This window comes from Podarcis filfolensis (assembly GCF_964270895.1).
Source record: "Podarcis filfolensis genome assembly, chromosome: 6".
Taxonomy (NCBI): domain Eukaryota; kingdom Metazoa; phylum Chordata; class Lepidosauria; order Squamata; family Lacertidae; genus Podarcis; species Podarcis filfolensis.
The window spans coordinates 58,930,632-58,953,422 of NC_139609.1; the positions used below are offsets into that span (position 1 = coordinate 58,930,632).

Sequence of the window (22,791 nt, forward strand, 5' to 3'; positions counted from 1 at the left end):
GCAAGCTAAGATGTTGGTCCAACAAGCAACACACACCCTGCACCTTCCTTTTGAAGAGTGGGGCAGGCACAGCTATTAGTGTGGCAAGTGGCCACACTCCCAAGACAGGGCAAGCAATCAGGCTATCCTTTGTGAGGGGGTTGGCTCTGCAAGATATGTTTGCACCTGTGCTGGTGTCCCCATGTCTGTGGAGACAGCGGGGCGGATCTACATGTAGATGACATTATTTTTTGTATGCTGGATAGAAAAAAATCAGCTTAGGAGCTAGAGAAGATACTGAAGAGGCAGCTGGCTTTTTATTATTGAAGTTTAAGATGAGAGAAGTTGGCAAAGAGAACTGAATCAGAGAAATTAACTGGCATCAAAAACAGGAATTAGATAAAGGTCCCAGAAAAACTTGTATAAAGAAAACTGTGTACCTCTTCAGGATCAAATATGACAGAAACTTAAAAACCATAAAGATCTCAAACTGCATTTGATATGAAGATTAAGTAGTTAAAATGGCTGCAGGTAATGGGAAGCTTGAGTTCTGTTCTGGGAGGCTGAATCCTGCTCACCAGTTACAAGTAAACTCATCCATGTCTTACAGAATTGCACTCGCCTCCTCCGTTCCGTTTGTTGAACTGTAGCACCCATTCTGAAGCCTACAATGGGAGCATCTGCGGAGCTTGTCTTGTTTTCATTAGCCGTCGTCTCTTTTACAGGTAAGAGCTTCCTCCATCTTGGCTCAAAGGTCAGGACCAGCTTTAGGCTGAGCCTGGAGACTAACTGGACTAAAGCCAGTGAAGGAACAATCCTGTTCATACTCTCAACTAAAATTCAGAACATGAAATTATCTGCTAACATGAATTCTATCGTTGACCATATATATTTTGTAAATGTAATTTGGCTTATGTATATTTGCAGTGTGGAGTTTATTTGACTGCTGCATTTATTGTGCAAGTGATAATGACAGCTAGATGCACTGCTTAGGGCAGAGGTGGGGAGCCGAGAGTCCTTCAGATACCGCAGGGTCCAGCTCCCATCATCCCTGATCATCGATAGGATAGTGAGAGTTGGAGCCCAACAATATTTGACAGCCACTGGGTTCCCACCCCTGAATTAGGGGAACCAAGCCAGTGAACCAAGGCATGTTGCATTTTACAATATGTTCAATGTATGTGATAGGGGATGCACAGGCCCCAGAATTTGCCTGTGTATTTTTAAAAATTCTTACCTGTTTCTATCCAGTCTTTGCTTAAAACTGTGCTCCAGGTTCCAATCCACAAGGGAAAATTGTTGTTGTTGTTGTTGTTGTTGTTGTTGTCGTTGTCGTTGTCGTCATTATTCCCCACCCATCTGCCTGGGTTGCCCCACTCTGGGCAGCTTCCAAAAAAATATAAAGACACAGTAAAATGTCAAGCATTTAAAACGTCCCTTTGTAGACATGCTACAAAGCATATCTGCTTCTCCTGCAAGGGCAAACTTTACTGTTTGGTGATGAGAGTCTCTCTCTCTCTCTCTCTCTCTCTCTCACACACACACACACACACACACACACACACGGGGGGGGGGAGACAGCTATGACCCTGTTGCCCAAGGAACAATGTTGAGGGCAAGGCTTTTGCCATTATCCTCCCCAGTTGGCGGGGGGATACAACCTTGTCTCCCTGCGAGATAGAAATATATTTGCATTGTCTTGCACAGGAGAAGGGCAGGAGGGACGGGACAGGAAAGGGAAAGTTTTATGCCCCAAGCAAGAATCTTGTTATCCCAAGAATCAATGCCGGGGGTGGGCATCTGCCCCCATGATGGCTCTTTGAGCTATATCCATTGACTTGCATAGGGAGGGCATAGATCCACGTGAAAGACAAATGTAGTTTCATACCCCTCAACTGTCCTGATTAAATTGGGACACCCTGTTTTGGGGGTCTGTACATCACCCTAAAACCTCATGCGAGTCCCAGTTTTCGGCCTTGACATGTTGGTGGGTATGCAGTTTTTAATTGTTGCTCCAAATCACTGTGATTGGAGTGCCCTGGGAAAACAATTCACTCTGATTAAAAGCTAGCCCTGTCCATCAAGCAAAAGATTCCCCAACCATTACTTCTCCACTTTCTCCCCTCTTGAGCTCTGGGCATTTCCCCAATAAGCTTGGTTTTATTTCTCCAGGCAGGGAACCAGCCATGTATTTTTGGAGAGCCGAGGCCACAGAGCAACTCAGAAACTTAGAAAATCCCTCATGCACCTTGGGAACTGCACTTTTGCCTCAGAAATGTGGGGACCTTCCCCGAATCACACTGATTCACCTCTTAATTTGGGGTACACAGAGAACCAAAACATGCCCCTACTATTTGAACATCATCTCTGGACCATCTTCTTGCTCACTGAGCTGGTTCTATGCCATTATCATTGACCCATTTGCTGCGGCAGTCTCCTTTTACTGGTTCCATTCTCCATCCTTCACCTTAATGCACAAATCTCCATTTTCCGTTCCATCCAAACTATTGCTGTTTCTTAGATGTCTCCGGCTACACTTTAAAAGGTTGATCTCTCAGTGGGAAGGCTTTTCATTTCAGATGGCTGAGAATTAGATAATGACTTGGAGCTAATTCATCATCTTGGGGAGAGGCTGCTTCGATGTCCTTTATAAATATCTAATTACCTTTTAATGTTGCCTGAGTCTCTTGGGAAGGTGGCTGGCCTAGTTCAGGAGGCAATTAGCCTGTGTGGAAACTGGTCTGACCCACATATGTTGGCGACATCAAGGCAACGCTAGGTTTTGCTGTTAACCAGCTGAATTTAGAAGACTTTCTTGTATGTGCTCAAGCAGAGACCATAAGGAATAAGTCATCTACAAAGCCCTACAGGAGCATTTCCTAATGGCTGTTAACATATGACAAAAAAGATCAGTATAACGATGGCTGGATGGGTGGAAATTTCTCACTGTGAGCATGAACAAGGAACCAGGATGAAAGACGGTCGGAAATGGCTTCATCCCAAAATGGTGTTGGCTTAAGATTTATCTTCGAGATTTGAGAAAATATCTAGAGCTTGGTACCCCAAATTAAGACTGCCTTTTCAGAAAGGAAAACCAATATTTTGGCTAGGTTTTCCTTGGGCAGTGAAACAAGGAGCTCCAGTTGCCTCCCCACTCTCAAACTCTCACACAGCCAGAGTTGAGGAAATAGGAGTTGAATTGTTCTATAAATTGATAGTGACTATAAATTGATAGGCTTGCCTGTTCTTCTGTGTTTAGAGCTTTAGAAAGCATTGTTGCAAACCTTAGACAAAATCCTTTACGCCTCTGTTTTGTTGTACAATACTGGCAAACTTCGGCTAGGGAGGACTGAAGCTCTTGTGTAATGCAGTGATAAGATTTTATGGTAAACCAAGTGCAAGATAATTGTTCAAGAGAGTCTAGAAATAGCTCTGAAGAAGAAGCCTCAGAAACATCACAGTGTTACTGGCTGAAGATTTGTCCATCATTGTGAGAGCTTCTCTTTAGATCTGTTCTGGTTTTCTTACAAGCCATGTCTACCTTCTCTTTTCATATGCCAAAATTCAGGAAAGGACAGGTGCATACAGCACAATCCTATGTATGTTTACACAGAGGTAAACTGCACTGCATTCTATGGTGCTTACTCCCAAGTCAGTGTGCTTAGGAGTGCAGTCTTACAACACACTTCTGAACGTGTTTACTCAGAAGTAAGGCCCTTTACTCCCTTGTAAGGGTGCATAAGTCTTAAGCACTGTATTTACTGCTTTGTGTTTGTCTTGGAACTTTAAGCCAGTCTGAGCAGTAGCTGCATTTATTCTGCCTGTTATTTCTGACTTCATAAGCTATACATAGGTTTGAATAATCCAATATTTCAAAAAAATGGATCTGCTTATGAGTACTAAATGCTGTCTGAGCCACAAAGAGCCAACTGGTAGACATCAGTGTGATGGAGCTGCTGCATGAATGATGGCGCCCCTTTCCTTTCAGAGGAAGAGAGCTTCATATAGCTTCCTCAGATCTACAGCTTTGCTTCCCCCAATAGCAGGCTGCTGGTAGGGTTGCCAGTTTTTCACCCAGTCTCTACAGCTCTGCCTTTATAGTGCATTGATAATATACAAGAATGAGCAACTAAAGGTTTGCACACAAACAATGGGTAGTTGTTTTTTGTGTTTTTTTGTGGGTTTTTTTTTTACTGCGCATCAAGCTACTGCTGAATGGCACAGGATTTCACAATCTCTTGTACTGGCTGTCCTATCAATCTTTCTCTCTCTTTGCCACTGGTGGCATGATGTGGTCCTCCAGTAGCTCACGCACGGCTGCTCCAGCCATGCTCCAGTCAACACAGTAGATGTGATAACTGGAAAAGGCAACACACTGACCATGAGAATTTTATATTACGTTGCCTCTGCATTTCCTCCCCTAGGACCTGTTGCGGGTTTTGCAAACACAGGCTGCCCTTCCATCGCACTGGCACCCACCTTCTTTTTGAATCACACGTTGTTGTTTCACCCAGACACCTTGAAATCTCAGGTGGGCAGACTTGGCCGATCTTCTTGCGTGCTCCAAGATCAATACCTGACAGCTTGTACTCCACGGCCCTTGCACAGACATATGACGAGGGCAACAGGGGACATGGCCAGGGAAGGCAGAGTTTGTGCAGAATTAAAATGGGAGATTAGCCAGGTTTTGCTTTTGCAATCTTCTTTTTTAAAAAAACACACACACACTCCCCTGATATTTGGAACCAGGAGCTTGAGGTTTAACAAACAGGGCTTTTGAACGCAAAATATCTTGCAATTATCATGAATTATTTATTGCGTTTTGAGTACCCTCCGTGAATCCTGTCCCTTTCTGCCCTTCCACCCCCCCTCCCTGGCTACCACCCGCCCCACAGATGACTCTGAGCTTTAAGTACATCTGCTTTTAGATACTGGAATGTCATTAGCAGATTACAATCTTCCTTAAGTCAATATTGCACCCTTATTGTTCTGCTGCCCCTCAGTGTCAAGGACAAAGCCACTTCCAGCCGAGACGGGATAAACATACCTCTTTCCACTCTCAAGTAGGAGCAAATGGGCCTTTCCGTCACTATTATTGTTTTATCTTTCTGTTGTTTTCAATTAATGCAGTGTTATTTGTTCTCAGCACAAGTGGTGCATGGATGTTTGGATGTTACCGAAGTACCCCCCCCCCACCACAGAAAAAAGGTAGTGGGGAGCCCATTATTGGCATACTTGCAGATGTATTCTCTACAATCAACAAACCCCTTTTTGTTTGGTCACATCCACACCATACAATTAAAGCACAACCGACATGCACAAAGCACATGGCTTTCCCTCAAGTAATCCTGGGAACTGTAGCTCTATGAGAGGTAAACTATGGTACCTATTTGTTGAAAGACACGTGCTTTAAATGTGCATGAATGTGGAACTGACAACGGTGTGACGTAATGGTTAGAATGCTGGACTGTGACCTGGGAGAGCAGGGTTCGAATCCTCACTCGGTCATGAAGCTCACTGGGTGACCTTGGGCCCAGTCACCATCTCTTAGCCTAACCTACCTCACAGGGTTGTTGTGAGGATGAAAAGGGGAGGAGAGGAACCATGTACATCACCTTGAGATCCTTGGAATATAAAGGTGGTATATAAATGTATAATAATAATAATAATAATAATAATAATAATAATAATACACGGGACTAAACTTGACGTGATGGTGACAGTTCTGTAGGTTTCACCTGTACGTAGAATATAGGAAGACTAGGGTGCGGGTGGATCCAATTTTAACCACAGAAAAGGAGTGTGGGTGAGAATTAGAGAAGTCTCCCTTTCCCACAGCTTGTTTCACCATTTTCCCTCTCCCTAACAGCGCTGGATTACCAAATAGGCAGAGTAGGGACTGGCCCATGGACCCCATGCCTTTTAGGAGCCCCGCAACAACAGATCAAAATAATATTGATTTGATCTTGCAATAATTTGAATTTGGAAGAGAAATCCCCATTGACTCAGAAACCTACATCATAGCGAGCCCCCTCCCCCTCTGATATTTTAACTGCCTAGGGCCCCCCAAAAGGTTTAATTCGGCACTGCTCCCTAAGGGCTGTTCCTGAAGTTACTTCTAGTATTGGCTCTCTGCTGAGGGAAATGCTGCTTCTGGGGAGATAAGCCGAGGGGCAGTTTTCCACTTCCACCTTGTTAAAATTGGGCTCCCCTCCCAGTCTTGTTTTGCCATAGGAGCAGTTCTGCATTCACATGGCATTTACCCTCCTATAATGTCCTCTCCCACCTTTTCCTGTGAGTTTATTTGAAGCATCCCCTTCTAGAATAGATTTCACAAATGACAGAAATAGATGAGTGAGGAGCAGGGCAGCCTGGAGAAAGGAGATTCGTTTTAGATATCATTGCTTCGTTTTTCAACTGCGGGCGTATTTCTCAAGGCGCAGTATGCCAGACCTCGCTGAATCTGTTAGCCACTGTGTCCATATCAGGGAAGCCACACAGCTCAGTAGAGCACCTACTCTGCGTGCCAAAGGTCCCAGGTTCAGTTCCTGGCATCTCCAGGTAGAGAGACACGGCCAGTCAGTGTTGACATTGCTAAGCTAGACAGACCCAGTGATCAAACTCAGTATAAGATCATTTCCTATGCTGGTATCTTATAATATTTCCACTATTTTATTCTGAAGTGGTGAGCCCAGCAGCAACTCTAGAAAGACCAACCCATAAGGATAAACTCCTTTCTTCCCAAAGCCTGGAAGGAACACTTAAGCAAAGCGAGAGATGTGGCCCAACGTGGATCGGTCCCTGCTAGCTACACATAATAAAATAACTGGCTTAGCTTAGCGCTGCATGAGGTGGCTGCGATGTATAATTGGCTAATGTCTAGGCAGCTGCTGAAACTAGGTTAGTGTGTCCCCCCCGCCTTTTCCTGTGCATAAACTGAAACAGCCCAGACATAAAATAAGAGATCTCCAAGTCAAGGGGTTGGTGAGCCTGAACTTTTTTCCTGCTGGTCTTTCCCCTGGTCGGAAGCCACTCTTGCATAAAATATGGTGCTTATGAGAACGGCAAGTTTGAAACAATGCCATCCTGTCCATAGCAACAAAGGAGGGAGAGGACTAACTGGTGGGATGGCGATTAACTCCATTCTAAACCACTTGGGAGCCTCCCGCCAGCCTACTGGCTTCATAGAGCTCTAATCTCATCACATAATGAAACAGACTAGCTAGGGCTGGGAATTGGTTTCAAGTGGCAGAACAGGCGCTTTCAAGATAATGGCAATGAGTCAGGGATGCAGCACAGAGTTTCTGTTTCCCACCCCGGCTACTACAGCTTTGCTGATGATTGAAAGCTGGGCGGTTCTGAAATAGATTTCGTTTTGAGGAGCCACAAAGCTTTGTGACGCAGCAATATGCCTGTCATAACCGTTCACATTGAAACAAAGATGGATGAACAGCTTCTTTTTGTGATATATTTTGATTACTAAAAACTGGTGGGTGGGGAGAATTAACATGAGCGAAGGCAGATATAATATGAAAAGGCAACTCACATCCTATACCTCAGTCATGGGTAATCCTGGCTTCTTTCTGACTTAGCAGCTGAAAATTCAGATGTGCACAGAAGCAAGTCTAATGTTGTGTCAGCAGCTGGAATTTATGAATGTGCCTTGTGCCAAGTCAGAGCATAGCTCTATCTTGTTCATCAGTCCATTTAGCTCAGGTGTATCTCAGCTTTCTAGCAGATGCACTCCAGAGTTTGGGGTAGGAATATCTTCTGGCCCTGCCTGGAGATACCAGGGATTAAACCTGGGACTTGCTGCGTGCAAAACAGATGTTCTATCACTGAGCTATGGTCCATCCTGAGACAAGCTCTTGCATCTTGCCTCAGCAAATAGGCCTGGGTCCCATCTTCGGAAGAAGATCTTGCAACTCTAACTAAGAACCTCAACCAGCCAGCATTTTTGGATTTTTTACATGGTTATTGTAAATAGGATCACTATAAATGGTTGATTTAATCTATGTCAGTTCAATATTCAGGAACGTTCAGTATTTAATTTTATTTCAGAATTTTTATGCCACCTTTCAAAACAAAAGCCCTCTTAAGGTAATACGCAACCAGCATCATCAGCATCATGACAACCACATGACGTATAAAAAACACGTGAAATGTTGCATTAAAGAGCAGTATATAATACCTCCAGGTCAACTCAGCAATACAGATAAAACAAACTGAAGTTTAGCATTATCTGACATCGAGAACAGCAACCATTTAAAATTTAAAATTTAAAATTCGGCATTGTAATTCGGAATTTATGTGATGTGATTTGATTTGATTGGTCGGTTAATAAAAAATATTTTTTTTAAAAAAGAGAACAACAACCATTTTAAACCTTCCCCAGTGTCTTTCACAAAAAGCAGATCAAAATAAAAACTCATTGGAGGCCTCTTTGGAAAGAGCTTGTGTGCATCCTTTGAGATTGAGTTCTGTCGACATGAGGCCACCACTGCAAAGGGCCTGTGCTTGCTGTGATCATCCTGAAGAATAGGAAATACAAAGCAGGTGCTGAAATACAGTTTTGCAAGGCTTTGAGCATCACAACACCTCTTTCTGTTTGGTGGAATGCTGAAGCTGGAGAGTTCGCAGCAGCTGTCATTTTGATTAAGTGTTTCCTACTGCTTCTTCTTTTTTTTTTTTATAATATTTTTATTTTTTCCATATAAACACAACACAACAAACATAAACATACAAAGACAAAAACAGAACAAAAAAACTACTGCTTCTGTTCTGTACTCAGTCTGAGCATTTCAGATTTCTTTCACCTTCTCGTGCAGTGTTGCGGCCAGCAGAGAGTACTCTAAGAAACTATGGGCCAATCTTTGAAGAACAACCACGCAACATCATCTTTCCAGAAGGATCAACAGAGGAGCAAATACTGTTGGTTTGTCAAGCACGAGCCAGCCCTCCTGCGACCTATAGGTGAGGTTACGTGATCATAGCAACATTTTTGTTGGAAAGCCTATGGCTGCGATATACACAAGTGTATGGCAATGGTTTGTTGTTGTTTTGCATTCACACATACCCTGCTGTCCTGCCCATTCATCTCAGGGACCAAAGGCAAGCATTTTATGTCCCATTGAATTAAATGGAAAAGAGCGCATTCTAACTCTCTCCAGTTGACGTCCATGGGATTCTAAACTCCTATACAGTGGTGCCCTGCAAGACGAATGCCTCGCAAAACGAAAAACGCGCAAGATGAAAGGGTTTTTCGGTTTTTGCGTTGCTTCGCTAGACGATTTTCCCTATGGGCTTGCTTCGCAAGATGAAAACGCCTTGCGAGTTTGTTCACTTTTTTCTTAAAGCCGCTTGAAGAGGTGCAGTTGCGACGGACCGTGCTTCGCAAGACGAGAAACATCGCAAGACGAAAAGACTCGCAGAACGAATTAATTTCGTCTTGTGAGGCACCACTGTATTCAAGAGTAAGTCCTGCAGAGTTCAATGGGGCTGATTCTCTGGAAAGTAAATATAGGATTGCAGACTAAATATGTTGGTTTGAACTCTGTTTCATTATTTCCCTGCTCAGCTTCCTCCCCACATTTGAGTTCAGAAAACCTGAGGGTCTTTTCACTCAGTGGAATAATTGCTTAATTCAACAAACATAAATGGCCTATTGCACGGCTATTCTGGCCTGGGTAGGTTGCTCTAACTCAGGCTTTCTCAAACTCGGCCTTCCAGATGCTTTGAGACTACAGTTCCCATCATCCCTGCCCACTGGTCCTGCTAGGTAGGGATCATGGGAGTTGTAGGCCAAAAACATCTGGAGGGCCGAGGTTGAGGAAGCCTGCTCTAACTCATCAGTGGGGACCTCTGGTCCAAAAGCTTAAAGTAGCCCACCACATCCCTCAATCTGGCCAACCAGGCCTTTCCCAATAAGCCCTGCCCACCTGCTAATCACTCCATGTCATTTTCTGACTTACCATTACTCGCCTTGCTTTGACCAATGGCTCAGCACATCTACTAAGTTCTCGTGATTAAAATCTAATTGTTAGATTGGAGATATGCTCTGTAGCATTAGGCAAAGGAATCTCTGATCTTAGTACTAAGCAACACAGGGCCGAGATTGCAGATAAGTCGTCTTCTGTTAGTGCATCTGTGGTGCAATGGGTCACTGCATCTGGCTGTTAATTGGAAGGTTGGTGGTTCGAGGCCACCTGGGGACAGCTGTGGGGAGGATTCCTGCATTACAGGGAGTTGGACTAGGTGGCCAACTGAGCCCTCAGGCTGAAATAGGTTCCCTACCTTCTCTGTAGTTATTTTCCCTCTCTGGTCTGTCTCTTCTCTCCATGAATCCACTCCAACTCTTCCCTTTCTAAGTCCTTTTTCCTTTAGCCTGCTATTTTTCTTCCCCGCCCCAATTGTAGTTGGGGTTTGGAATCATGACTCAGAGTGCAATGAAGGGGAAAGGAATCTTTAACCCAGGCATAGGCAAACTCAGCCCTCCATATGTTTTGGGACTACAGTTCCCATCATCCCTGACCACTGGTTCTGTTAGCTAGGGATAATGGGAGTTGTAGTCCCAAAACATCTGGAGGGCCAAATTTGCCTATGCCTGCTTTAACCCTTCCCCAATACACAATGGTCTCAATGTCCCTTCCAAAGTGTCCCTTCCAAACATTTGGGGCTGGGGAAAGTGGAGCTCCTTACAGAAGTCTGGGAATAGCATTGTTATTCCACTCTGGAAGCAGAATAGCAATGGTTGGGCGCTGCTGAAGGGTCCCTGTCTGGAAGCATCCATGAACAGGATAGGGCAAATTGAGAGAGCATTTTTCAGAAGGCTAGATCTGGATAGCAGGAAGGCCTGCAGAGCAAAGTTAAATAATTTATAGCAGTATCAAACAAACCCAGTCAGAGATGTTGAGGCCAACCCTGGTGAGTGATGTGCTTCCTGGTGAGATAAAACACAGCCTAAAGGCTCTTAGAATAATCATTGAGATTTGGATTTTCTTTAGCATTCGACAAAGTGCAGCCATTTCTCCCCCTGATTACTGGGCTGGCATTGTAGCTACTGAGACAGCATCCACCATTCAGCCACTGTCCTACAATAGGTCCTATTGAGGGTTTTTGTGTACACCATAAATGCCAGTGTGTGTTGTTATTCAGGACAATGTTAATGTGCAGCTGTGATGACTCTGTTCTTTCCCCACTCCAACCAAATACCATTGTCTTGGCAGGTGGAAGATGAATGGCACAGAGATCAAAATAGAGCCAGATTCCCGTTATAGGTTGAACGGGGGCAACCTGGTGATCAGCAACCCAGTGAAAGCCAAAGACACTGGGTCCTACCAGTGTGTGGCATCCAACTCGGTGGGCACAGTAGTCAGCAGAGAAGCTTCCATTCGCTTTGGCTGTAAGTGGATTTTCTGAAGACAATTTGGTGCACAAGAGGAATAAAACAGAAGGGAGCCAAGCAATGTGCCACCCATGGTTCCCCAGCAGCATCACAGCCAGGGGGGCAGTGAAGCTCCAAGAAATTGGATATGCTGGCATGTGCCCTCAGAAATCATACAAGTTGAGCAGGCTGAGCAGAGGGATGATAGAGGAGGCTGGGGACTTAAGGGAGCTGGTCGGGGAACCCAAATGGTCTGCATGATCCCTTCTATTTGTCCAAAGGGATCTGCGTTTAGATGAGGACAGTGGATGACAAACAAAGGGGGGGAACATGAATGAGGACCCCAGTCCCTTTCATCGTCCTGTGGGAATTGAGGCACTTGGATAATGGTTCTGAACCGTTGCCCCTCTAAGGAGAGTGAGGTGGCCCATGTATATCACAGCTATTTCAGGAGGGCCAAATGCTGGACACCAGCATGGATTAAAACTGGCTAACATTTTACTGAGCAAGTGAAGGATGGTGTTGTGAGAGCTCCAAGCATAACCAGGTTAAAGTTCTTGAAGTATGTTTTAAAGGGAACTTTTACCAACTATCTGACTTTCAGAAGACATCTGAAGGCAACCCTGTTTAGGGAAGTTTTTAATGTTTGATGTTTTATCTTGTTTTTAATATTCTGTTGGGAGCATAAATGAGTGGAGCATAAATATATTATTATTATTGTTGTTGTTGTTGTTGTTGTTGTTGTTGTTGTTGTTATTATTATTATTATTATTATTATTATTATTACCACAAGGGTTATGTGACTTCAGCCAAGATGCTAAAGATATGAGCTATTTTGATGAGTATGTGGATGTGAGAAGTTCCATCACTGCTGCATGCATAATGCTAAATAGAGAGTGTGTTTAGGAAATGGGGTTGTTCTGGGGCAGCTTGGCTGTGAACTAGCGCCAGCTGCCGGGAGCTTATTTCTGATTCTGGCTTCCTGCTACTTTCCAGACAAAACTGGGTTGTGTTTTTAACCTTTCAGCCCTAGTTCCATGTTACCTCAGGGATTGTCTCCTCCTATTTGCGCAGGTCATCAGATGATATTCTGTTTGAATTTTATGTATGCCTCAGACTTCTGACATGAGGGGTAGGATCTTTGTGGTGGTGCCACTCACTCTGTAAAATTGATTACCCAGGGTGGTTTAGCAGACAGATTTACCAAGGGCTTTTTGAAAGATAGCAAAAGCATTTCCTTTCATACAACAGGGGGTTGAGTCCTTCTAATTTGTTTATCTTGGTGCTGCTGCTCTGATGTTTTATTGTTTGTCCATTGAGGTGTTCACATGTTTTAATCTTGGGTTTTTGCTTTAGTGTGTGTATTTTTTTAAATTTGTAAGCCATTTTTAGGAGCCGCTGATGACCAAAATGGCTGAATATACATTTGAAAAAGATAGATAGATAGATAGAAATTGCAGTGGGGATAGTATTGATTTAGCTAGTTCATACCCAGCACATTTTCTGAGTGCTGTTGCTGATGCCATCTGCCGTTACTCTCTCAATTTAATTTCCCTTTGATATGATGGAAGCATGATTGCCTGTAACTAGCATCATTTCTCTCTGAGCAGAGAAAGATCTAATTTGTAAGATTGTTAGGCTTCCATAGCTCATGTTTCATCACCTCCACTCATTTCTTGTGTTTAGTTTTGCAGGAATTCTCTACAGAAGAGCGAGACCCCGTGAGGGTTACAGAGGGCTGGGGGGTGATGTTTACTTGCAGCCCACCTCCCCATTACCCAGGTGAGACAATGACAGCACACTAGAAATGAGGTTCTCACCCATATTCAGGGTGCAATCCATCAAATGACAGGGGTAGCTAATGGTATAAACCCATACACAATTGTGTTTAGCAATTTGGACAAAGCCATTCCTTTCATGAGAACATAATCAGAGCTCTGCTGGATAAAGCCTAAGGCCCATCTAGTTCAATAGCCTGTTCTCAAAGCGGTCAAACAGATGCCCATGGAAAGCCCATAAGCAGGACATAAGCTGTCTCTACTTTAAGTTCCAAACATCTGGTATTCAGAGGCATATTGTCTCAAACGTTGGAGCAGAACATCACTATTTGGGCTAGAAGCCATTGATAAACTTATCACCCATGAATTTGTCTAATGCTCTTTTAAAGTGTGTACCTTGTTTGGTAGTTAATTCATATGAACCTAAGAATATCCTTCTGGATCAGGCCAGCTGTTCCACCTAGTCCAGCATCGTGCTCTCACAGTGGCCAACTAGATGGCTGTGTGAAACCCAGTGGCGTAGCGTGGGGGATGCAGGGGGGGCCGGCCGCACCGGGCGCAACATCGGGGGGGGGCGCGCTTGCACTCGCAGCTCTCTGCCCCCTGCTAAAATCCACGGGTTAGGGGGCGCAAATTACTTTCCTTGCCCCGGGTGCTGACAACCCACGCTACGCTACTGGTGAAACCAGCAAGCAAGGCACTCTCCCATCTCGTGGCTTCCAGCAACTGGTACTCAGAATCATTACTGCCTTTGATCATGGAGGTAGAACATACCTGTTACATCTAGGAACCCTTGATAGCCCTACGTTCCATAGTCAACTGTGAAGTACTTTCTTTTGACTGTCCTGAATCTTCCAACTTTCTGTTTTATTAGATGGCCCTGAGTTTCTAATATTATGAGAAAGGGAGAAAATAATCCACTTTCTCCACACCTTATGTAATCATGTCCTCCTTTTGCTGTTAAAATCACTGTTTTTTTAAATTTTGTGGCAACAATTATCCTTGCAAAATACTGGAAACATGCTGCCGTTGTTTTCTACATGAGAATGCTTAAGCCAGACTTCAGCACAGCAGAAATTGATAAACTACCAAGGCTCTATCCCAAAGGAGAAATGTATTGTATCTAAATGTCTCTCTGTTTGATTAATGGTTAACATTTATAATATACTGGAATCTATATTGTAATTACATTGTCTTTGAGAAGTCTTTTTTGTAATCTTATATCAGATTGAAATAAATTAAACAAAAGGGGGGAGGGGAAGAAAAGAAAGAAAGCTCCAACTTTTCCATTTTGTTCATATAGGTATGAACAGTTTTCCCTTTGCCCTGCCACTGTCCCTTGGAAAACCTCTTTCGTGCTAAATTGGAACAAATGGCAGTCCATGGAAAACCCAATAATCTGCTAAACTGCAGGTTATCACCAAGGGAAAGCAGCAGGCAAAGAGAGGCGTAGATAAGCCCTAAGTTGTGCCCGGTCTTTATGGATGAAGCAATAACCTGTTTATCAAGTGTAAACAGTAGTTGCCATGGGATGGTATTAAATGCTAGTCCTACTCAGAGTAGACTCATGGAAAGTAATTTATCTGTTTAACTTAGGTTCATTCATTCATTTCAGTGGGTCTACTCACAGTAGGTCTTGGTTTATTACATCCCATGCTTTCTTGTATGTACAGGTAACTGAAATGTTCTCTGAGAAGCATGAATTGCTCTGTTCATCTCAGACTAAATTCTGCAGCTGTGAATTCTGGAATTCTCCCAGGAAACAATGAAGATCAGTGCTGTCGATTTCATGCCAGAAGCTGATATTGTAGAAATTGAATCATTAATGCTCTTTGTATAGGCAAATCTGTAGTTGAATATTTCAGGGATGTGATTTCAGTTCATCTCTACCTTCCACCCTACACATTTTGGTTAGCAGGGGACGACATGATTATTACTGGGTGGGTGGGGGGTTGCAGTGCGTGTAAGGAAGGGAAAGAGCATGTGAATGAGAAGAGATCTCTTGTGGGGATGGGGGTGGAAGAAAGGGAATTCTGGTATGGAAAACTTTGAGAAACCTCTGGCTGAGACCCACAGGACTGTTGAACTTTAGCCCACAATCTGTGGTATGAGGAGTCGGAAGTAGTAAAGGAAGAAACCAATAGCCGGTCCAAAGTTCTTGTCAAGAAATTGGAGGGCATCAGGTTCAGTTCTCTAAAAATGAACATTGTGGGAGCATTGTACATCCCGTCTAGAATAACAACAAATACTCTCACTTTTGTTTCTTTGTTCAGAGTGAATGAATAGCTACTGGACTTAGTTTGTGTCTCAGTCTGGGAAATAGCGTACCAAGGTCAGCCTCCGAGCATCACTCTGATACAGAGGAGTCAGTGTTTCACCCTCTCCCTCTCCCTCTCTCTTCCTTTGCACACAGGACTTGCATACCGCTGGTTTGTGAACGAATTCCCCAACTTCATCCCAGCAGACGGAAGGCGTTTCATCTCCCAAAAAACGGGAAACCTTTACATTGCTAAGACAGAGGCCTCTGACCTCGGCAACTACTCCTGCTTTGTCACTGGCCAGATTGATTCCATTCAGAAGAGTGTCTTTAGCAAAGTTTCTCAGCTCAATCTTCTCAGAGAAGGTCAGTGCACTGGCGATCCACAATGTTGGAAGCCCAGTTGAACAGATCCCTCTGAGAGATGCCCAAGGAGGGCCAACTCTAGATGGAGGCATTTCTGAAGTAGACCTGCAGAGCCTGTGACCCACCAAGCCAAACATACCTGCCAGCCATGTATGGGGTCCTATGAGCAGTTCCTTGCCTACTTGGGACTGCAAGATGCCAGAGGGTCCCCTGTTGTACTATTCATGGGGAGTGGGGAGCCTTCCATGCAGCTGGGTGATATTCAGTGCTTATTTCCTGGCCGTCTGAATCCTCCTCCTTGGAGCCAACCAGTGGCTTTGGTGATCTGATTTTTTTTGTGGGTGGAGAGGTAGGTTGTTCTTACCATCCCCATATAGCAGATTAGGTTGGGACAGGTTAAGAGAGAGTGACTGGCCTAAGGCCACCTCAGGGGGATCTGCTGTAGCTCAATGGTGTGGTACATGCTTTGCATGTAGCAGGTTCCAGTTTGATCCCTGGTCTCTCCAGGTTGGGCTGGGAAAGACTCCTGTCTAAAACCCTGGAGAGCCAGGGGCTGTCAGTCTATCCCAGCCTTTCCCACCCTGGTGTCCTCCAGATGTTGTTGGGCTCCTACTCTCATCTGCCTCATTCATCCAGCCAAAGGTCAATTGTGATGGGAGCTGCTGACAGAAACATCTGGAAGGCGCCAGGCTGAGGGATGCTGGTGTAGATGACACTGAGCTAGATGGAACAGAGGTGGATCAGGATTTCCTTACTCATCGCTCTCCTCTTCCATCACAAGCTACGTCAGAGCAGTGTGGGTGATGGCTGTGTGGCAGCCACGGCTGTGCCACACCAGTAATGTAAAAACTGGCTCTGCAAATACACAAAGAAGTAAATGCTGAACTTAACTTATTGGGTTTTGAACGTGCACTTTCTCAAAGATGAATCATTTTGGAGGCCTGCGCTTTGCAACATCCTGCATGGGTAGCTTTAAAGCTTTCAACCTCTTGTCCCCCTTCCCACAGATTCCAGGCCGTTTGCTCCCAGCATTAAAGCCAAGTTTCCTTCTGACACTTATGCTCTGGCCGGGCAGCTGGTGGCTTTGGAGTGTTTTGCCTTTGGGAAGTGAGTACTTGTGTCAACTGCATTTAGCCTCTTGCTGGTGACAGCAGAAAAGTTGCAGGCCAACGTAGTTAGGAGTTGAATATTGTAGACTCTGTTCTGAGGAACAAGAATACAGAAGAGCAAGGAGGAAGAGAGCTGCTGTTTTAAATATCAAAGAAACTGTCCTGAAGAAAGTTTGAGGATCATAGCCTGCATTATCTGGAACATAACCAAGCATACATTTGATGAAGCCCTATTCCCCATCTATTTTACTCCTTTGCCCTGTTTGTGAGTGAGGTTTTTAATAATCTGAAATATTTAATAATCCTTTAGATGACTTTTGGGTGTTGGACAGTAAATGTTGACTAGTTTGAGCTAGGACCCACCCAGAAGTGACTGGTGTGGTGATGTGGAGTCAGCCTCTCAGTATTGGTGATGCTGCCACTTACCTGGATGGTACAGGGCAGCAGTGAAGTCAGGGCTGCCTGGGTGCACAGATGGAGCCAACCAGGTGCTGCCAGTGCACCTGGGTGGCCCTGCCCATCCAGGTAAGCAGTCAAGAGGAAGGCGCCATAGCACTGCCCACCCCACCAAAATAGCGCATGGGCTGCTCCTGAACTCGCCAGAATCTGTTTTTAATGTTATGCATTTGCCTTCAAATGGATGGTGTAATAAATAAGAGTGCCTCTGAGCATGTGCAAAGACCACACCAAACTGAGAATCACAGGTGGGTAGGCGGTAGTGATCCCCCCCCCCCCCGCCATCAAGAGGATATGATGTGTAAGAAGACTTGAATGCCAGCAGAACTCTTGTTTCTGTAAATTAAGGTGTGGGTTGTGAGACAATGATAGTTTACTAACAGGTCAAAGAGAAAAGCTTGGCTAGTTTAAAAAATGGAAGACATAATGCTCACAACAAGGAAAGGGAAATAATTGAATTGCACTGGATTCCAGTGTTTGTTGCTGTTGCATTGATGCTGAAGCTTGAAGTGCCCTTTTACAGAGGTTTATTTATAATCTAGCCCTGTCCCTCGAATAAAATGGCGGAAGTTGGATGGTAGCCAGTCCTCTGAGTGGATCACAACGGAGCCCCTTCTACAGTTTAAGGAGATTGGCTTTGAAGATGAAGGCACTTATGAGTGTGAAGCTGAAAATGCCCAAGGAAAAGACACCTATCGGGGCCGCATCATCATCCAAGGTAAAGCACTCCTGGAGGTTCCTTCACAAGTACCTTATCCTTTTATTATATTTCTATCCCAGCCATCGTTAGAATGCTTGGGGCAGCATAGTTGGAGCTCACAGCAATCCCCTGACAGGCAGCCATCAGCTCTACATCTTTCCTAGTACATTGATCCAAATGAAAAGAAAGTTGGAGGTCCCTCTTGAACCTTTCTCTTTGCTTTCCGTATTTCCCAAATAGTGCACAGGGAGGGTGGAAACCTAAAGCATAATGATGAAATAAGGGATCCCTAAGGATGGAATAATCTGCAGAATCTAGGGCTAAGATGGGTTGTTCAAATCTATGAACCTCCAAGTTACACGTTTTCCCCATTTTAAAAAAATAAATCAATGTTATGGAAATGAAATGTGGTAGGTTAGGGGTTGCACATTGTAATAAATTCCCACCACAACTTGAGCATCATGAATCTCACACTGCTTCCTGTCTGAAGTGAATACGTCCTGTTCTCTTCTTGTTCTTTTTATAGCTCAGCCAGAATGGCTGAAGGTCATCTCAGACAAAGAGGCTGACATCGGAGCAGACCTTCGCTGGAGTTGTGCTGCAGCTGGCAAGCCAAGGCCTACCGTCAAATGGCTACGGAACGGGCAGCCCTTAACCTCTCAGGTATCCCATCTGTCAGTGGCATTGTGGTTACCTTTTGTAGGTGGGGTACAAAATAGAAATGCCACATAAAAACGCAATAATAAATGTGAAACCTGTTTAAACGATGGGAGCAACGGAAACCACAGTTGAAAGTACAAAGCAGGCTATCTGCCACTAACTAACTAATAGAAAACTTAGGAGCTGCCATACTAAGGTCAAGAGAAAGGATTGAGCATTCTTAGGGCCATGATTCAGAGGTAGAGCATCTGCCCTGCATTCAAAAGTTTCCATGGTCAATCCCCAGCATCTCCAGGCTGGGAAAGTCTCCTGTCCTAGAGAGCAACTACTAGTCAATGTAGACAGTGCTGAGCTGGGTAGACCAGTGGACACTCCCTACCGTCCTGTGTTTGGCCACCTGTTGTCAATTCTGTAAACTCAAGCCAGTAGCTACCTGGAAACAACCTCAAATGCTCATTTCTCCTGGTTATGTTCTTAGGCCCAAACTAGATGTGACATTATGAATGCAGTTAGCAGTTGTATGATTTTTAAAAAGTAATAATTAAGAAGTAGTAAGTAGCTCTGGGGAAGACTGATTTGGATCAGAACTGTGTAGGAGGAGAGGAGGATTTTATTTTGGTTCTTGCACCAAAGGGATGTTTTTCCTAGCTGCACGTAGCAGCTGTACAGGGTAGCCTGGATTTGGACCGCAGCCAAGGCAAAGGGTTAAATGCCCCTTTGAGGTCCCAGTCCAAATCCCGTCCCCCAGCATATGTTTTTTCAGCATATGTTTTTCTATATGTTTTTCTTTAAAATAATCACACAATTGTTAATTGAATGAATAATGTCACAATTTGGTTTCGCTCACATTCCGTACGATCTTCCCATTAATCACAGTCGGTATTAACTTAGCAAGAATTAGTGGTACTCAAGATGTGAATGAGCTATAACTGGGTAATAAGCAAACATGTTAATTTGGATTGTTAGGGGATATTTTAACTGAAAGGCTTTTGATGCAAAGGCAGAAAGCTTAAAGAATAAGGATTAAGCCAAAGTTGTACTAAAGCCGAGAGACTTACATGAAAGGGTAGTGGACTTTGGAGTTCACATATTAGCTAACATTGTGTGACTTTTCCAAGAGCAGATCAGAAAACAAAGGAAGGGCTTTAAATACAGAAATCCTTGTTACCCTTCAGAGAAATACATGATAAAAATACAGAGCAAGCTATGTACCGTAAGCCTATTTAGTGGCAGTGAAAGCAGCAAAGAAGGCATACTTTGCTGCCTCCATGGGAACCTCATTTGACATCCAGCAGAGCTTTTCCAGGTAGTATGGGGCCTTTTATGGTTTGGTTCAAAGGAGGTGGTAGAACTGACAGTAGCTCACTGTGATTTTTTTTGCAAAGCATTTTGAGAATAAAAATGCTTGATCTTGCCAAGACTTTGACTCTACTGTTACAGCAGATTAATCTCTAAAGGTGTCCAGAGCACTGTCTAGCCCTGTTATGTTGGATAAGTTTCAGTTAGTAAGGCTGGATGTGGACAAGTACTTCGATTGGTCTGGGTGACCACTTACTCTCTGGACCCTTGCCCCCCTTTGGCAGGTAAAAACTAGCAAGGAGGAGGATAGCTGGCAGGACCAGTGAGGTGATTAATGCCTCCATGCGAGAGGGAATGGTAAAAAGGCAAGGGTAAAAAGCTGTGGTAAAACCTCTCTTCAAGAAATCCTCCGTGAATTCAGAAAACCTAAGTAATTGCCATTCAGTTTCCAATCTCCCCTTCTTGGGCAAGGTTCCTGAGCAGGTGGTCATGGACCAGATCCAGGTGCTCTTGGAGGAAACTGATTTTCTATACCCCATATCAACTGGGGTTTAGGTCCAGTTTTGGCTCAGAAACTGATTTGGTTGCCTTGTATGATGGCCTCTGTTGTGTCATAAATCTTTCCTTTTGCTACACCAGTGTGCCACATTTTTTATCTGCAACAAAGAGGATTGCTACATGGCTGCTTTAAAGTTGGAATTGATAGAGCTGCACCTTAATGTACAAATAGCAAAACAAAAAAAACAAACCCGGGGTGACCTTTGTAAGAACAGAAGTACACATGCTCCTGAATGTCTCTTTCTGCTCCTTTTCCACAGCATAATCGTATATTTGTCTCAGAAGTAGGTTCCATTGAATTTAGTGGGGACCTCTTCCCAGATACATGACTTTAGGATTGCAGCCTCACATTGTTGTACACATGGGAGAGACCCCAGTTGCTTCGAAATGCATTAAGAACTTGAGCCTTAACTTTTGCCTCAAAAACTGTTGTGTTTTTTTGTTTGTTTCTTTTGTTTTCCCCCATAGTCGTTTTGTTCTTATTTGCCACTTCTAAATTGTCTGACTGGAACCCCTCAGCTACTGGATATTTTTAATCTGCATTGCAATGCTAGGATCTTTAAATTATAAACTGATGTCTTTCTGGGGAGAAATTTCTGGGCATGAAAGCGTGGGCTACATATAAATATTGGGGTCAGACATTCAATGGAGTGAATCTGCCGAGAACATAGCATATTCATTTGCATTGTTCTGTTTTTCAAGACAATATGTCCAGCTCTGGGTGAGCAAAATATCAAACAATAGCTTTTTAAACTGGACAGATATCCTTAGAGATGACATCTGCTGTGCTTCAGTTGTTGCACTGTTTCTGTATACCAAATTTGGTCTATATCTATAGACAATTTTCCAAGGGCTGTATAGCAATGGAAGGCAGGGCCAGAGGCTAAAGTTGACAGAGAAGTTAATGTCTCTTACCTGTGTTTGGTAGGCTGAATTCCAGCAAAGAAAAAGGCAGAGTTTTCTATACATAAACTCATTACAACAAATACACATATCTCCATTCAAACAAGAGGCATGATCACCTTTCAATGAAACTTTCCATTCAGGACAACCTGCTGAGGAACAGTGAGGGGTCATGGCCTTGGATACAGACCATGGCCTAAAGAGACTCCCCTGGGGCAGAAAGAAAGCCCAAAGGGCCAGATTTGGAGGGCCCATAGGGCAGAGGCTAACCATGCCCCCTAGGCACATGCACAGAGACACGTGAGTGGCAGCAGGCACAGAATAGGGCAAATGTGTTGAACAGCACAACCGTGTCACTACTGAGAGGGGTAATGTGATGTTCTCTACTGAAGCTCACTTCTATGTATATAGCACTTGCATTTCATGCTCTGTGTTGTGATCTAACTACCTAATCTACTTGTTTGCACAGAATCGCATTGAAGTGAATAGTGGGGATTTGAGGATTTTAAAGTTAACAATGGAGGACTCTGGGATGTACCAGTGTGTAGGAGAGAACAAGCATGGCAGCATTTATGCAAGTGCTGAATTGGCTGTGCAAGGTACGTTCTGGATTTCTGTGAATTGTCTGGGCAATACCGATATGCTTTAGAAAGGGGGTTATTTCTCCAGAAGTGAGCCCTGTGTGTTGAATGGGACTTGTTCACTAGTATTAATGCTTGGATTTTAATCTTAAATATTGGCAGATTCCCTGTCTAAAAAGCAGTAAGATAATGGACTGGCCTAATACTTTGCCATATTGCTTCATGGTGAATTTCATTTTTAACATTTTATTTTCTTTAGTCCTGGAGGACTGCTGTTAACAGATTGTATTCTAGCAGTTTTAGTGGCAAGAAAAAGCTAAGAAAACTCAAACGGTTTTAATTTGAAATGTCAACATCTGCTTAGGTTATGAGGCAATACAGTATTTACGGCCAATCTCAGTTGGTTTTTCTCAAAGATCAAGGCACTGTCGCAGCCAAGACTGAAATATGCCTACATGCATAGTGAAACTAGCAGACTTTTTCATCCATATTGGTATGTGAATTCAGTCTGATGTAAGATGAATAGAGGTGAATTAAACTTCTCTAATTAGCCACAACATTTCCCCCTATATTGTTTTTTAGCACTATAGATTTTATTAACTGTGTGTATTTCTGGCTCATTTGCTTTGACAGGACTGAACAGAAACCAGGCAGCTGCCCTTTTAGACATTGAACACACATTTCAATCAGTTTCAAATTCAATGACTTCTGGGGTTTTGAGTTTTGAAGTTCTGACTTTGAAATTACACTTGGAATCAGTAA

At 43.8% G+C, this 22,791-nt stretch overlaps 1 protein-coding gene across 4 annotated transcripts in view; it reads left to right on the forward strand.

The window, feature by feature from the left end:
* Window positions 1-22,791, forward strand: part of CNTN2 (contactin 2) — a 66,896-nt gene that overhangs the window by 23,866 nt on the left and 20,239 nt on the right. For all 4 annotated transcript variants that reach the window (XM_083618195.1, XM_083618197.1, XM_083618194.1 and 1 more), the window contains exons 2-10: window positions 590-704; window positions 8,808-8,952; window positions 11,205-11,380; window positions 13,049-13,144; window positions 15,554-15,763; window positions 16,771-16,870; window positions 17,871-18,046; window positions 18,555-18,691; window positions 21,918-22,047. In XM_083618195.1, the coding sequence (XP_083474321.1) occupies window positions 650-704; window positions 8,808-8,952; window positions 11,205-11,380; window positions 13,049-13,144; window positions 15,554-15,763; window positions 16,771-16,870; window positions 17,871-18,046; window positions 18,555-18,691; window positions 21,918-22,047 (1,225 nt within the window). In that variant the 5' untranslated portion in view covers window positions 590-649. The remainder of the gene's footprint in view (window positions 1-589; window positions 705-8,807; window positions 8,953-11,204; window positions 11,381-13,048; window positions 13,145-15,553; window positions 15,764-16,770; window positions 16,871-17,870; window positions 18,047-18,554; window positions 18,692-21,917; window positions 22,048-22,791) is intronic.